The sequence below is a fragment of the Micromys minutus genome (assembly GCF_963924665.1).
Source record: "Micromys minutus genome assembly, chromosome: 10".
NCBI lineage: Eukaryota > Metazoa > Chordata > Mammalia > Rodentia > Muridae > Micromys > Micromys minutus.
In genome coordinates this window covers 55,182,449-55,198,920 of record NC_137979.1, presented here as the reverse complement: position 1 = coordinate 55,198,920, position 16,472 = coordinate 55,182,449, and the positions used below count along the sequence as shown (strand labels likewise).

Below are 16,472 nucleotides of genomic sequence, written 5' to 3'. Positions count from 1 at the left end.
AAGGCGACACCGGGGACCACAGCTCTCTGCTTCCAGACTGTGGACAATGTAGCTAGCTGCCTCTGGCTTTAACCGCCACGCCACTTCCACCATAATATAGACTGGGTCCTCTGAAACCGTGAGTTAACGCAGGTTTCTCCTTAGGTTTCCACTCATTTGGTCACAGCAGTGAGAGATGTGACTAGCACAGGAGGGGACTACTGTCCCCTCCCCCCGTGAATTGATGAGAGAGACTTCAGACCTCGGCATATCACCTAAGAACCCCAAAGTGGAGTTGTTAGAGAACTCCTACAGGCACGCTGATCTCAGGTTCCTTAACTACCAGAACTGTGAGGAGTACATTTCTGCTGCTCCTGCAGGCATGTGGAGAGGTGGGTCGGTCTGTTAAGATGTCGTACGGAGGTAGGAAAGGCTAGTGAAGGACTCAGTGTGCAGAGCTATGGACTGAGTCCTGGTTCTCAGAGGCAAGCTGGCGGAGGGCCAGCTCATCCCCTGAGAAGAGGAGAAGAGGTTCCAGAGTATGAATGTGGGAAGGGCTTCCCTGAGGCCACCCTGGGTTTCCCAGGAAAGGGTGATTTCCCAACTGATTGGGCTCTAAAAAAAAATAGTAGGCAGTTAACAGCCTGAGAGTTCTACCAATATGGACAAAGTCTAACTTTTCTTTCTGTTTTTAAGTTTTAAAATATTTGTGTGTATGTGTGTGTGTGTGTGTGTGTGTGTGTGTGTGTGTGTGTGTGTGTGTGTGCTGAGCTTGCACATTCTCACACACATGCCACAACAGACAAATGAAGGTTAGAGAGAAAGAACTTCAAACAACTCTTTCTGTCATGTGAGCTCTGGGTCAAACTCAGTCCCCAGCCCTGCCTGGATCAAGTGCCCTCACCCACGGAACTACTAATGTTCTCCCCCTTTTCCGTGTCTTGCTATTGATCTGGTCTCACTTTGTAGCCCAGGTTGGCCTAGAACTCACTATGCTGCTCACACTGGACTCGAACTGATAGCAATCCTCTTGCATCAGCCTTCAAAGTGTTGGAATTACAGGTGGGAATTGCCACATTTAAATCTTTTTTCTTTTTTTTAGTCTTGTTTAAAAATTGTAATTGCTGTACATGGGTAGGTGCTTATACAATGAATGGCACATGTGTAGAAGCTAAAAGGGGTGATTCTCTCCTTCCATGGTGGGTTCCAGGAATCAAACCCAAGACTTCGGACGTGCACAGCAAACACTTTTATCCACTGAGTCACCTCACTGACCTAAAAGTCTGAGTCTGAAATTACTAGTTTTTTTTTTTTTTTTTTTTTTTTTTTTTTTTTTTAAATCATGCATATGTGTATGTCTGTGGGTAGATGCATGTGAATGCTGGTACCTGTGGTGGCCAGAAGAGGGCGTCCAATCCCGAGGAGCTGGAGCTTCCGGAGGTTGGGAACTGATTAGGTACCTGGAGCCGAATTTGTGTCTTTTCTTTGACCTGTGCACACTGAGCTTCTGTGCCATCTCTCTGGACTCCTGCTCCACTGTGCTGCGGCACAGCTTTCAAGCTCCACAACCAGTTCAGTTTATGCTTTTTGTTTGCATTTATCTATTTATTTTTGTTATTCTTTGAACTAAGCTCTGATTCTGTAGCTCAGACTGGCTTGGAACTTACTAGAAAGCCAGCCCAAGTGGGTCTTGAACTTAAGGTAGTTCTCCTGCCTGACCCTTCCTGGTACTGGGGTTATAGGCATGAGTCAGCACACCCAGCTGGCTAACCTATTTTAACAGGAGAATACACTAAAAAGGTGAAGAGGTAGGTTCTCAACCATTTACACCCTGATATTAGCTCATACTTGCTATGTTTCTTTTTCTCCAGCCCTTAGCTGATACCTACTGTTAGCATTTCATCTAGGCTCCGCCCCACAGTTACCTAGCAACAACCAGGTGTACCTGAGTTATTATAAAAGGGGCTGCTTGCCCTGTCTTCACTCTCTCTTGCTCTTCTTACTTCCTTCCTCTCTTCCCTCTCTGTCCCTTCTCTTCCCATTCCCCTCCCCCATTCTCTCTCCATGTGTTCATGGCCAACCTCTACTTCTCTACTCTCTCTGTCTGTCTCTGCCTTACTCTCAACTCCCCTCCCCATGCCCTAAATAAACTCTATTCTATACTAGACCTTCATGTGGCTGGTACCGCGGGGAAGGGGTACCTCAGCTTGGGCCAGCAGAGGCACCCCTTTCCCCAACACCATACTGCGCCTCCACCAAACATACCCCTGGCTTCTTTTTCTTTTTCTTTATAAAACACAACATCGACTACCCTCATTTTCTCCAGCCCTTACCAATGCCCTGGGGAAATGAAACTTTCCTTGGTCAGGAAGTAGGAACAGGTGGGTAATTTAGGGTTATAGGCAACCCAAGCAGGGTAACAGCCTAGAAGAGGTAGGTAGCTACAACAGAGTGGGGAGGAGGTTGTGATGCAGAAAATAAGACCCTGATACCGTATACCAACAGAGAGGCAGGAATCAGGAAAACAATTATTTGACAAAGATTATTTTTTATTTTTTTAATTACTTATTTATTTTCCTTTCTTGTTAGATACTTTGTATTTACATTGGTAAAGGTTATTTTAACCTGTATTTTAGTTATGTTCAAAGCAAAGGCTTCGTATAAAGGAGAAGTTAACCATCTTCTCCCTCCACTACAGAGAACCTGCCCACTGAGGCCTAGAACTCGGGGCCCATCATACAGAACCCAGAACAATGCAGTTCTCGTTCCAAACAGCTAAATTACTTACAGCTAATATCTTGGACCATGTGCTGCTTTCAAATCAAGGCCAGATACTTTCATAATGGGCTCAGCTTGGGGAGTGTCCAGGTAGAAGGGCCATTAGCAAAAATGAAAAGCAAAATACCATTTAGTCCATTAAGTTAAAAGAGGATTTCTCTCTCTCTCTCTCCTTTATTATTTATGACTTGTGTGATTTCAGTTACTGTTTCCCGGAACAAACGTTATGCTCCACTGTTTACAGGAGCAAAAGAGATGCTTATCAGCCGGCAGGCAAGCTTACAGATCGCTAAGTCTTCAGAGAGCACTTCGGTCCTGTGGCCTCGTTGTTCTTTGATGTCCTCGGAGGCGAGTTGTTTTCTGTGCCTTTGTTGGTTCCTAAAACCTGTCACAATCTGATATGAGTAGGCAGAGACACACATACGAGTCTGCAATTTATATATACATCTTGAAACATACATATAAACTGCATATGAATTTACCCAAACTGGAAAGGAGGTCAAGCCTTCAGTTTTCACTTTAAGAATATCACTTGCAAGAAAAAGTTAGCGGTTTAGTGTATCAATGGGCGAGGGAAACAAGCTTCAGGACCATGGCTCCTGTGACCACTGGAGGATGCCCGTGATTCCCCCCAACGACTTCCCCAGCCGCGGCTCAGACCCGTGCTACACAGCTCCTTTCGAAAAGGTTCTTTTATTTTTTTTAATTTGGGTTCTCCTTTTTTCAGTCTCTAAGGTGGGGTGGGAGGGTGTCGGCCTGGAGGAGATACACATATGAAAAGAGGAAGTGTCTTAGCCCTCAGCCTGCTCAAAGCCGCCACCCACTCTTGACTGTGACCTCTATGGAAACACTGCACCGGTCCTACTCCGTGTCCTTTTGGACTCTCTTGGGGCGGGCGCATCTTGCAACCCAGCAGCAGCCAGCTTACCATTGGCCTGGTCCGTGAAGCCATGGGAGACCAGGCGTCTATGCTTGCTAACCCTGAGCATGTCTCAATGCTTTCCCTGCAGGAGCTGAAAACTACGTAGCCCCAGTGACGTGGTCACAGGGACTGCCTTCCTTGTGTTGTCTGAGGATGCCTTGAGGCGCCACACCCTGCCTCAAGCTCACTCTCCAGGAAGTCTTCGTTCTCCTGGAATGGCTGGGGTTGGGGGGGGTGTCTTTTGCCCTTTGGCTAAATTCAGACACTGGGCTGTAGGTCCTAAGCACCCTGGGGCAGGGGATGGAAACTTCTGTAATGAAGAGGAAACCAGCAGGTGTATCACCAGGTGTGACATTAGCATCCTCTAAAAGCATTTCTGGTGCAATGTAGAAAATTCGAGACTTCGGTCAACAAAATGAAAGAAGACAGTAAAGACCTGCAAGAAAAGGACAGAAGAGCAAAGCTAAAGAACAAACAAGATCACACCTGGTCCTTATGCCCAGAAATAACCCTTGTGAACCTTGGCTGCGTGTACAAGTTCCTTCTGGTTTGCATTTGATTTGTTTCAACAAAATTGGGACAATGGGGGAGTCTGTAAATTAATGTGTTCCAGTAGTGCAGGTTACTTCTTACTCTGAGGGAACAGGGAGCTTGGTATAAGGATGCTCACTGCTGCCCTGTTTATAATTCTGAGAACTAGACAAGTCATAATCTCTTAAAGGTCACTGTCATTAGAAAGATTAATTTTGAGCTGCAGTAACATAAAGGGACACCCCAAGGTCTCCAGTTTTTGTTTGTTCTGGTTTGGCTGTGCAGCCCAGTCTGGTAGAAAGCTGAGGACCCTCTGACTTCAGCCCCCCTGAATGATGGGATGATAGGTATACACCACTATGGAAAAAATGTTTTCATTTTAAAACAATATTTAACTTTGATACTGTTTATATAAAAACATGGGTGTTCATGCATAGCATTTGCTGAAATGCCTGTCTAAAAGCTGGACTTCCTGTGATAGTCATTCATATTTTTATTATTATTTTATATTTCTCCTGCAGCTAGCAGTCTTTTATATTTCAATTTGTTAAAAAAAATAGTATTTATTTTATGTATATGAGTACACTGTTGCGTTCTTCAGATACACCAGAAGAAGGCATCAGATCCCATTACAGATGGCTGTGAGCCACCATGTGGTTGCTGGGAATTGAACTCAGGACCTCTGGAAGAGCAGTCAGTGCTCTTAACCACTGAGCCATCTCTCTAGCCCCTGGTTTTATATTTTTACAAAACCTATCTGCTTTGAAAAACTATTGTCATCTCTGCTTATTGATATGAAGTATATCCATCATATAATGGGTATCAAGGACAGCTACAAAACACATATGTGCTATGACACTATTTTTCTATTTTCTATTTTTCAAAATAAATAAACATATGGGGGGCACTGAGAATGTTGCCTGGCACCTGGTCAGGCCTCACTTTATGGCCCAGAGGTAAGGCCTACCTGTCTGAGGTTATTTATTTATTTATTTATTTGATTTTTTTAAGATCTCTATTTTTAGCTATATACATGGGGGTAGGTGTGTGTGTGAACGCAGGTACAGCTAGAGGTGGGGTACCCCATGGAGCTAGATTTAGTTACAGATAATTGTAAGCTATCTGATATGGGTGGCTGGAAACCGGACTTGGGTGTTCTAGAATAGTGCATGCTTTTAACCTCCAAGCATCTCTCTAGCCCCTCTGAGGTCGCTTATAGTGACATTGAATCTGCTCATATGGGTCCCACCACCATGGTCCAATTACCTCCTTGCTGGGTTTGATCTTCAGGCCTGTAAATGCAAAAGAAAACTACATACATTTAAACTGGTAAATAAGAACCTTAATTTTGCAATATAATTTTTACACATAAATTGTGTGTGTGTTTGTGTGTATGTAGTTTAAACACTGGCTATTTGCTACATTTTAAGCAATAAATATATTTCTAATTTCTATGTCGGTGAGAAGAAAAGTTAATATTTGGAGCTGCACTGAGGAAGAGAACAGACTGATCCATGGTAGCTGCAACTGAAGGAACATCAGGTGCCCGACACATGAAGTCACAATTCAGCTTGGATCCTTTGCTGACGTGATTCCCTCTGTTGTTTGACACGATGCCTTTGGATTTTCTGGGTCACTGTTGTCCCTAGGCTCCCAGCCATCCAATGATGGACCTCCAAGGGCCCTGAGGGAGTGAAGTGCAGATTCCCTGGGGTTTTATTGAGTGGGGGCTCTGTGAGGATTAAGCCAGCTTCTTTCCCTGTGTTCCTGAGACTCAGGCCCCAACACCGAGAGACCACAGGGTCTGTGAAATGGGCTCCCATTCAAGCTAGGGTCCTTCCAGGGCTTTGGTGGCTCATCTCAAAGAAACTACTTACCGTTGGTCCTTTTGGTGTCTCTGTTCCCAAATGAGGACAGTAAAAGCCCTGCATGACAAGAATGGAGAAAAGTAAGACCTGAAAACAACATATCCTACCTATACCAGCAGATGGTCCAGCCAGTGTAGTAACAGCATCGTGGTAAAAGCCTGGTGCCCTGAGATCCAGTAGGTCCTTGTTAGCTAAGAAGCCAGCAGTGGCCACAAGGCACTCATGACAGTCTCGTGGCTGGACATATTGGTCACAAAGTCTAATTACAGAAGTACTCTGACAAAAAAAAAAAAAAAAAACCGGCCTGTTAGTGAGTCATCAGGATGGTTAACCATCTGGCCTAGGGTGTTCTAGGAAGGAGCTGAATGAAATACACACATTTCAACGAGACAACAGTGCCCAGGAAAATTTCAGAGTCCACAGACTCTCGCTGCTCTGGCAGCAGTTGATAAGAATCGGTGCACTTCAGTTTAGACCTCCTTTCACACACACACACACACACACACACACACACACACACACACACACACACACACACACGCCTCTGACAACTCCAGGCTCTGGCGTAGCCTGGGGGGAAAATGGTTTCGGAAGGCAATTCAGATAACTTCAGGTCCTACAAAACAAACAAACAAGACACAAACAGGAGAACTCTCTGTTTCACATGGGCAGCCGTGGCTATAAAGCGGCTTTGGGCGAGATGAGGCCTCTCTGTACGAGGACCCAGCTGGGAGAAGGGTGATGACGTCACACTCCTCCTCCGAAATATTTGGATTTCTTATCTGGAGTACCTTCAAGCTTATTGACTGTCAAAGTATTTGTTGACATCTGAAGTCTGTCTCCAAGGCCTGGTGGTTGGGAGAACAGAGCCCGTCCTCAGGGAGGTCCAAGCAGAGCCTCAGACGTGTCCCCTCCCGTGTGTCTTTACCTCAGTAGCTCGGATGGAATGCTGCTGCAGGCATTACCTTCGGTAGAGGAAGCCCCGAGAAGTGCTATGTGAAATCTGTACCGTGTGCTCGCTCACACCCCCTCAGAAGTGGATTACGACATTTGTTGGAGTAGGAATGCAGAAATGCAAAGTGGACTAGCTGGCTGTGACTTTTTCTTTTCTTTGTTTTCCTTTTGAGACAGGGTATCACTGGGTAGCTCTGACTAGTGCGAAACTTGCCATGTAGACCAGGCTGGCCTCAGATTCACGGAGATCTGTCTGCTTTCTGCTCCCCAAGTGCTGGGACTAAAGGCATGCACCAGCGGGGATGGTTCAAAACGTGTTGGTTGGAATAAAACTGACTTGCAGACTTGGGGTGTAACCAACTAGCTTCATCTTCATTACCTGAAAGAAGATGGTGTTAAAAAGAACCTAATGTTACCTGTGCCCCCCCTCCTGTGTGTGTCTCTGTCTCTCTGTCTCTCTTCTCTGTGTGTGTCTCTGTCTTTCTGTCTCTCTCTTCTGTGTGTGTCTCTGTCTCTCTGTCTCTCTTCTGTGTGTGTCTCTGTCTCTCTGTCTCTCTTCTGTGTGTGTCTCTGTCTCTCTTCTGTATGTGTCTCTGTCTCTCTCTTCTGTGTCTTTGTCTCTCTTCTCTGTGTGTTTCTGTCTGTCTTCCTGTCTCTCTGTCTTTCTGTTTCTCTCTCACACACACACCAGGACAGAACACATGTTCATAGGTCATTCCCTTTGATGGGAAGGCAAGCACGCTGTAAAAACCGGCCTTAGCTGGATAATCCTTACAGCCCCCAACAATGACACTTGGTTCTTTCTTTCTCTTTCCTCACTGTGTGAGAGCATAGCAAGAGGCTGGCCATCTGGCAAGAGAGAAGGGCCTTCGGCAGAGCACAACCAAACCGGCAGAGCACAACCAAACCGGCACTCCAGTCTTGGACTCAGCCTCTGTGGTGAGTCACAAAAGCTTGTTGGGTGTATCACCAAAAACAATCTGTGATAGCAACCCGAAGACATGAAGACTGGTATGAGTTGGGGTTTTTTTTGTTTTATTTTGTTTTTGCTTTTTGTAAATATGTTTTTGTTTGTTTTTGTTTTGTTTTTTGTTTGTTTGTTTTATTTTATGAGTACACTGTAGCTGTCTTCAGACACACCAGTGGAGGGCATCAGATCTCATTACAGATGGTTGTGAGCCACCATGTGGTTGCTGGGAATTGAACCCAGGACCTCTGGAAGAGCAGTCAGTGCTCTTAACCACTGAGCCATCCCTCCAGCCTAAATGTGTTTTTTCATACACTCCGGTTACAATGAAACCTTGCTGAAGAGCTTACTCCGGCCTGAGGTAATTTCGACTTCCTAGTTCTGAGCCACGTGTGTCAGAAATTTTAAAGTTTGATTTTTTTTCCTAAGGATTTCCAGACAGCACAGGGTTCCCTACTACATCTAAATTCTACATAAATAATGAATGGTTTCTTGGTATAAACATGCTCCAAATATTTCGTAGAATATATTTACATTAAAATTTATTTTTGTTCACCTGAGACCCTAACTAGATAAACTTTTTGTGTTCTCCCCTGTTTTGGTGCAAACAAGGAACCCAGGGCACTGCACACGCTAAACCGACGCTGTGCTGTGGGCTCGGTCTCAGTCCAACATCCTGCGCTTCTATTTGCTCAGTGTGACAGCTTTATTTCCCAGGGAAGTCTGATTTCCTTTTTCCAAATCCTCAGAGGTGGCGGTGACCTTATGAATGCCACATAACCCAGAGACAGTTCTAACGGGCTAAGTGTCCCGCTTCCCTCTCTGTCCTTAGGATAAAACACTCTATCAGAAAGCAACAAAGGAAGGAAAGGATTTATTTGGCTTATACTTTCAAGTCAGAGATGCCATCATTGAGGGAGGGCAGGAAAAAGACATGAGGGCAGAGACCATCACCGCTTGCCTGCTCAGTCCCTCGGCCTCAGCTACACTAACCTACAGACGGCATTGCCTAAGCAGGCTGGGCCCTCTTATATCAGTTAAGAACCAAGTCGGTCTCACACAGACAGGCGGTTACTCAATTGGGGCTTTCCTCTCAGCTGACTCTCAACTGTGTCAGGTTGATAATGAAAGCTAAGGACAGGGGTCTAGAGAGATGGCTCAGCAGTTAAGAAAACTTGCTGTTTGCCCTTCCAGAGGACCCATGTTAGTTCCCAACACTCATGACAGGAGGCTCTGAGACATCTGTAATCCAGGGAATCTGATGCCTCTGGTCTCCTCAGGTATGAGGTACCCACCACACGCTTGCCACCACCACAACCACCACCACCATCACCACCGCCACCAACCACCACCACTAGAAATAAAACAAAGGCAGCTGGGTGGGGGGGGGGGTCTTCCTTCAGTCAGGCAACCCAGGACAGAAAATTCTGACATAGAAGACTAGGGGATGCACAAAAGGGCCACATAGGACCTATCGAGGAGACAGGGCAGGCCTCACAGGCAGGGACAGAGGCTAAGGACTGCACGTGATTCAAAGGTATTGGAAAGGCAGGGCACACTGACCTAGCACAGCACCCTGAAGGTTCGAACATCTGTCTAGCTGTGGTGGGTACAGGTGACTGCACAGTGCTTGTGTGGGTGGCGGGGAAAGCAGGGGAGAGACTCGAACACCAGGCCTTGGTAGAATATACAACAGACTATGGCTGAAGGCTGGGCCTGCATCTGCCTCACCTCCCAAAGGTTAGCCCAGAACGTATGTGCAGTAAAGGTTTGCCAAACTGATGGCCTTGCCTCTTGGTCACTAGAAGATACCGAAGCCATCTTCCAAGAGGTCCTCAGGGTGGAAACAGCGCAATGGGGGCAGAGAGTAGAAGGAGAGGGGACCAAAAGGAAGACAGGACAGTCACCTGGGAGACCTCTGGAGTTTCCTGAGAGGTGCTCAAAGCCGAGCTTTGAAAGGAGTGGCAGGGATGGAGCCAAGGATGGAGAAAGCCTCATACTCTGTCACCTGCCTGGTCATCGAGGTAGGGGTCTAGACTGTTGTCCTGCCTTGCCCTGAGTAGCCAGGGCACGTTGCTGCCTCTCTAGGGCTTAGCCTCATCCGTGGAACGTGAGGAGGGAAATGAGAAGTTTCCCTTCTGCTCTGGGACTATGAGGCTGAGATTTGGTGACTCATGTGAAGGGTGGGTGGGTGGGTGAGTAGTAAAAGGAAGGAGCCTAAAAGGTCAAGATAGCACTATGGAGAAAATGATGTTTCTGTCTGGAGGGGGGAAAAACAGAAGTGGGAATTGCTGAGCTGAGGGCAGGGAGGTGACACGTTTGATGTTAGGGAATTTCAGAGACACGAGGACACGTCTTCACAGCAGACAGGCCATAAAGTCAAGAAGCACAGCAATGGGAGCGTTATCTCTAGAGCGGAACGTGATTGGACAGAAAAGACCAGTCGCCCACCGAATGTCCAGATCCTGATCCAGAACCTGTAGATATTAATCTTGTTAACAGAGCCTTGAGCCAAGGCCACTAACAGCATCGGAAGTCATTTGGAAGGAAAATGGGTTTAAAGAATTCCCTGCTCCACTAATGTTCTGAGTGCTGGGCCACTTCCCGACTCCTCTCTTCCTGCCTCTCCTGCCCCCAGTTCTTAGACATCAAGTGCGGGGTACAACGCCCAGTGGTACCAACCTGGGCTCCTCTGGGCGCTCTCCCAGCAAAGCGGTGGCCGCACGGGCCGCGGGATCCACTGTCCGGAAGAGAAAACATGCCAGCTGTGGAACCCGGAGCACAGGCTACACCACCTCTTTAGGGACGGGAGGGGGGCGGGGGGGCAGGAGGGAGCGAATATGGTGGTTCGACACAGAGGATTCCCCAGGGCTCAAAGATGGCCCTGACCCAGTGCTGGTGATGAGTGTTCTGTTCATCGCTTCCGTATTCATGCTGTACATTTGGGGCAGGTACACGCGCTTGTAGGTCTGACTGCATCCGCCTGTCATCTGAAGAAGAAAAACACCAGTAAGTCTTGGACCAAAAGTATAGTGATTTGTGTTCAGGTGTATTTTACGGATAATAAGAATTGATTTGAGAAATCAGTTTTTTTCTATGGCTGATAAACTTTTTGGAATTGCTTTATATGGAAAAAAAAAAAAGAATTCCCCGCTCTAAAGAGAAAAACCTCCCAGGGAAGCATCTTCTCAGCCTCCACCAAGACTCTCGGAGATTACTGTGGCTGTGGTAAATGGGGGCCCGGCTATCTCCTGAGCTAGCGGCATCACGCCCCCCTGGTACTGATTTTGCAGGCATGAGAATGGAACTGTAGGGCCATAGAGATTGTACCAGATTCTGGAAATCCCCTTAAGCGTGACAGTGTGTGGCAGTGCTGCATTTCCTCCAAAGAGCCCTTGAGAGGCCATTGTGGAAAGCTCTGAAGGTAAGGCCTAAGAGACAACAGAGACCCACAACCTTGGGGATTCCAGGACCATGGGACATCTGTGGAGGAAAGCAGCAGACATGGAGGGGAGCCTTCACAGGACAGAGGCTATGAGTACTTAAGGTGACAATTAAAGTTAAGTTGGATGAATAGCTAAGTCCACTGGAGCCCAAAGGATGCCGCCGAGAGATCCTGGATATCCTCCCAGGATGCTGAGCAAAGAACTACAAGGCCTGGTATTTTCCCTGCCGGATTTAGTCTCGCTTTGGTGCCTTATGGTTCCCATTGCTGTAATGAACTCCGCGGCGTGGGTACTAGAAACCAAACGCAGGTCCTCTGGAAGAGCAACACACGTTCGTTACCACTGAGCCGTTGTTCCAGCTCCTAGTCTGATCTTTGCGATCCTGTTTCTCCCATGTGGGATATAATGTCTACTCATGCATGAGCTGGCTCACAGTGAAGAGATTGCCTGAGACTCAGAAGGGCCATTTGAATGGTTTTGAGAATGCTGATATTTGGGGTACTCTCAGAGACGAGACTAGATGCAGTTTGTATTACAAGGTGGACAAGGACAGGCCCCTTGCTCACGTCCCCAGCTCCCCATAATACCACACTCTCATGACCTTCTATTCTGATTTGAATGGGAAATGTCCACCATAAATTCTCATGTTTAAACACTTGGTGGATCAGAGATCATTGCAGCTGAGGTAAATGGGGGCAGGCTACCTCTTGAGCTAGCAACATCACCTACCCTCATGGTACTGATTCTGCAGGCCTGCAAAACCACCTGGTAGCACTCTTTTGGAAGGCTGAAGACCAGTAGGGGTGTGAGGCGGAGCCTCATTCAGAGAAGTAAGTCACTGGGGAGAGTCCTTGAGATCCTTTCCCTTCTGTGTAACCAGCTATTTTATATTCCTGCCACCATGTCTTCCCCGCTACAACAGACTGTATCCCTTCTTAAACTGTGAGCCAAAGCAGAACCTTCCTCCCTTAAGTTGCATTTGTCACAGCAATGAAACAAAACAAAACAACGAAAACCAAAACAACTACACCTTCCTACTTTCCAAAGACTAGTTAGAATTCTTGCTGTGACCCCCTCATTAAGCACCATGGTACCTCATGCTGTCGCCACTCCATGCAGCTTCCTTTTCTCTCTTTTTTCTTGTCACAGCCAGCCATATTTCTCTTTTGCCTGCTACCTACGTAACGTAACATCTCTGGTGAGACTGGGGCCATCCTCTATATTCTTGGTGCCCTGCAGAAGCTTGCTCCAATCAAGGTGCCAGCCCAGGCAAAGCTCCATACATGGTAAGCTCTCAGCTTTCTCCTCACCGTGCTGGCCCATGCAGCCAGCATGCAGCCTGTGCTGTTCTTCAAGTCCAAGAGCCTTTGGTGTGGCTGTTTGATGATGCTGTGGGTTTAGAGACAAGATTTGACTCTGTAGCCCAGCCTGGCTCTGAATTTGTGGCAACATTATCTCTGGCCTTAGCAATATGATCTGCCACATCTGGCGTGACCAAGTATTTTTAAAAGCATCCTTAAAGCCTTGGCCCCAATGTCTTCTCCTCCACCCAAATGTCCCTGGATCTGCCTAGGTGAGACCAAGTGCTTTCTGGTTCTTTCAAATGCATCTCAGAAATGCTGCATGCCTTAGTTTAATGATGTGGGCTTCTGTGCTCTAGCTTGGATATGAGTACTTTACATCCCATTCTATAAGTATATCTTGTTTGTTTTGTTTGAGGCAGGGTCTCACTGTGTAGCCCTGGCTGGCCGGCCTTGAAGTCACAGAGATCTGCCAACTTCTGCCTCTGGAGTATTGGGATTTAAGGTACGTGCCACCATGCCTGGCACACAGGTCACTTTATCATTAATGTCACCCATCCCATGAATGGTACAGTAAACACAGTAATTCTGTCACACTCTACAGGATTTTGGACTCTTACACATATCCAGCTGTTAGGTTCTGAGGATTCAGGGTCTGGTTGAGGTGGCATTAGCATCTTTGCCCTTTGAAAGCAGAAACCCCAGTTGACTGGAAAGAAGGAATTACACTTCTTCTTCCTGCCACCATACCCCTCCTTCCTTTCTCTCCTCCTCTCTTTCTCTATTCCCCCTTCTTCCTCTCCTTCCTTCCTATCTCCTCTTCCTCCTCCTCCTTTTGTTCCTCCCTTCTTCTGTTTCTTTCTCTTTCCCTTCCTACCCCTCTCTTTCCTTCCCATCCTAGTTCAGTACTAGAGAACAAACTAGACCCAGGACCCTGTACATGCTGAGCAAACACTCTGCTGTGGAGGTTAGCCCACTCTTCAAGTGTTTTTTTTTTTTTTTTTTTTTTTTTAACATTGCCTTACTGAGATATGATTACTCTAAACCTCGCTCTGTAGTTTTTAGTATGGAGAATTGCACAGCTGTGACAGAATGACTCTGGGTACCCCAAAGCCCCCTCCACTGCCATTCATCCTGTTTCCATTGCCGCCTGCATATTTGCATATTCTGGACATTTCCTACTAATAGGACCCAGTGGTCTGATTGTAAGGGTGAATCATTTTGTAACTGGCCTCTTTCATTTGCATAGTGTTTCTGTGCTTCAGCCGAACTGTAACTTCTCTTAGAACTCCACGGCTCTTCATCCTGAATGCAGTCCACAGTATAGTTTACACGGTATTTTATTTACCCATTCATCAGCTATGGAAGATTTAAGGTTCCAGGACTTTTTGACTGTCGCAGGTTATACTGTTACAAAAACGCATGCAGAATTGTGCTTGAATGTTCTCATTTCTCTTGGGTCTACATCTGGGGTTAAAGTGGCCACAACAAAGGTTAATGGTCTTGGTTAAGGGTTTCCATTGTTGTGATAAAACACCGTGATCAAAAGCCACTGGGGAGGAAAGGGTTTATGTCATCTTACAACTCTCAGGTCATGGTCTGTCTCTGTAGGAAGTCAGGGCAGGGATTCAAGGCAGGAACCTGGAGGCAGGAACAGAAGCAGAGGGCATGGAAGAGTGCTGCTTACTGACTTGCTCCCCATGGCTTGCTCAGTCTGACTTCTTATAGAACCCAGGACCACCTGCCCAGTGGTGGGATTAGAGGCACCACTGTGGGAGTCAGGTCTCTCTACCACATGGGTTCCAGGGATCAAACTCAGACCATCAGTTCTTGTAGGACTCCCCTTTACCCACTGAGCCATCTCACTTGCTTCTCTTTCTGTTTTCTGTCTTTAAATAGGATCTTGGTATTGTATGATTCAGGCTGGCCCCAAACTCATTATGTAACTGAGCTGGCCTTGAACTTATAGAAATCCATTCTGCCTTAGCCTCCTGAATGCTGAGATTAGGGACATGAATCACTTCATCCATGTGAAAGCTCAAAGTTTGTTTGGTTTTGTTTTTGTTTGCTTGTTTTATTTTTAAGACAAGATCTCACTACATACGTAGCCTCGGCTGGCTCTATAGAGCAGGCTAGCCTCAAACTCGCAGAGTTCTGCCCACTGTTGCCTCCCAAGTGCTAAAATTTAAAGCATGAGCCACCCTGTCTGAAAGCTTCTACAGAATCATTACCAAAAGTATCTTGATTGCTTGAGGACCAGGCTAACGCAAGGATCAACTTTCAGGAAACAAAGCCTTGTTTGGGAGGCCAAGTGTCTTTCATGACATCCAGTTCGCTGATGACCTTGAGCTGGGTTCTGTAAACAACCATGAGGACATCTTTGGAGATAAGTCTTTCACTGCCAGAGAATGTCACTGGGAAAGTGTTTTCTTGGCTCAAAGCATCTGAGCCAGGGAGCTGATTGGCCTTTTAAGGCTCATACTTCTCAGGCACTGTAGGGTTGTGAAAATAGCGCTGAACCCTAACATTGGCTTGGGTACTGTAGAGTTGTAAAAATAGCGCTGAACCCTAACATAGGCTTTGGACTTGACTGGCAGAATACAAAATGCTAGACCCATCACAGGTTGAAAGTTGTTCCCAATGAATCTCAGATGGGCTCAGGGTTAAGATCCACTCACTGAGGCCACAGGACAAAGACCTTGCAGAGGACTTAGGTTCAGTTCCTAACACCCACATGTCATCTTACAACCATATGTTATTCCAGTTCCAAAGGATCTGATACCCTCTCCTGACCACAGAGGACATCAGGGACACACAGGGCGTGCACTGCTACACATAAGCAAAACACTCATACACACAAAAGACAAGTAAATCTCAGCTGGGGAGATGGCTCCGCAGTTAGGCAGTTTGACTCTTAGAACCCATGTGAGGCTTCTCTTAACCATCTGTAACTCCAGCTCCAGGAATACAATGCCTCTGGCTTCCACAGGCACTCACATACAAGTGACATGCATTTAGACACTCACACACACCTACATACATGACTAAAATTAAAACATATATTTAAAAATAAAGAACCTCAGAGTTGGTAAGATAGCTCAGCAGACAGAGGCACCTACTGCCAAGCCTGATGGTCTGAGTTCAGTCTCTGATCTTCTTGCACATACATGTGACACACATACACATACAAATATACATATATACATACACACATATATACACAATACATGCATATGCACACATATATACACAATGCACACATACATACACATACATATATACATATAATGCATACATATACAATACATACATATGTACACACAATGCATACATACATACATATACATGTATACATACATATATCATACAATGCATACATGCACGTGTATACATATGTATGTACACACAATGCATACATACATACATACACATATATACATACATATATACATACAATGCATACATACATAATACACACATATACACATACATATGTACACACAATGCAGACAGACAGACAGACAGGATCCAAATAACCTAGCCTGCCAAAGATGAGAACCAGAGACTCAACCACCAGTTTTTATGACACCAACTTTGCTCATCTGGCTCCCAGTCAAATGCTCAACTGATTAGAGATCATGGGGCAGCCGAGCTTGCCCAAATTAAAGAACCACTCAATTTATTCATGGGCCAGGACAAATAAAGTAGATGTTGTCTTCGGTCACT

The 16,472-nt window shown here is 46.1% G+C and overlaps 1 protein-coding gene across 1 annotated transcript; it reads left to right on the top strand.

Moving 5' to 3' along the window:
• Nucleotides 1-8,033: 8,033 nt before the first annotated feature.
• LOC308425247 (protein transport protein Sec61 subunit beta-like) lies at nt 8,034-10,966 on the top strand (the record flags this gene model as incomplete). The annotated part of the gene is made up of 2 exons (XM_080922467.1): nt 8,034-8,043; nt 10,638-10,966. The coding sequence occupies 2 exons, from the start codon at nt 8,034-8,036 to the stop codon at nt 10,964-10,966; spliced, it is 339 nt and encodes a 112-aa protein (XP_080778593.1).
• Between the last annotated feature and the right edge of the window lie 5,506 nt (nt 10,967-16,472).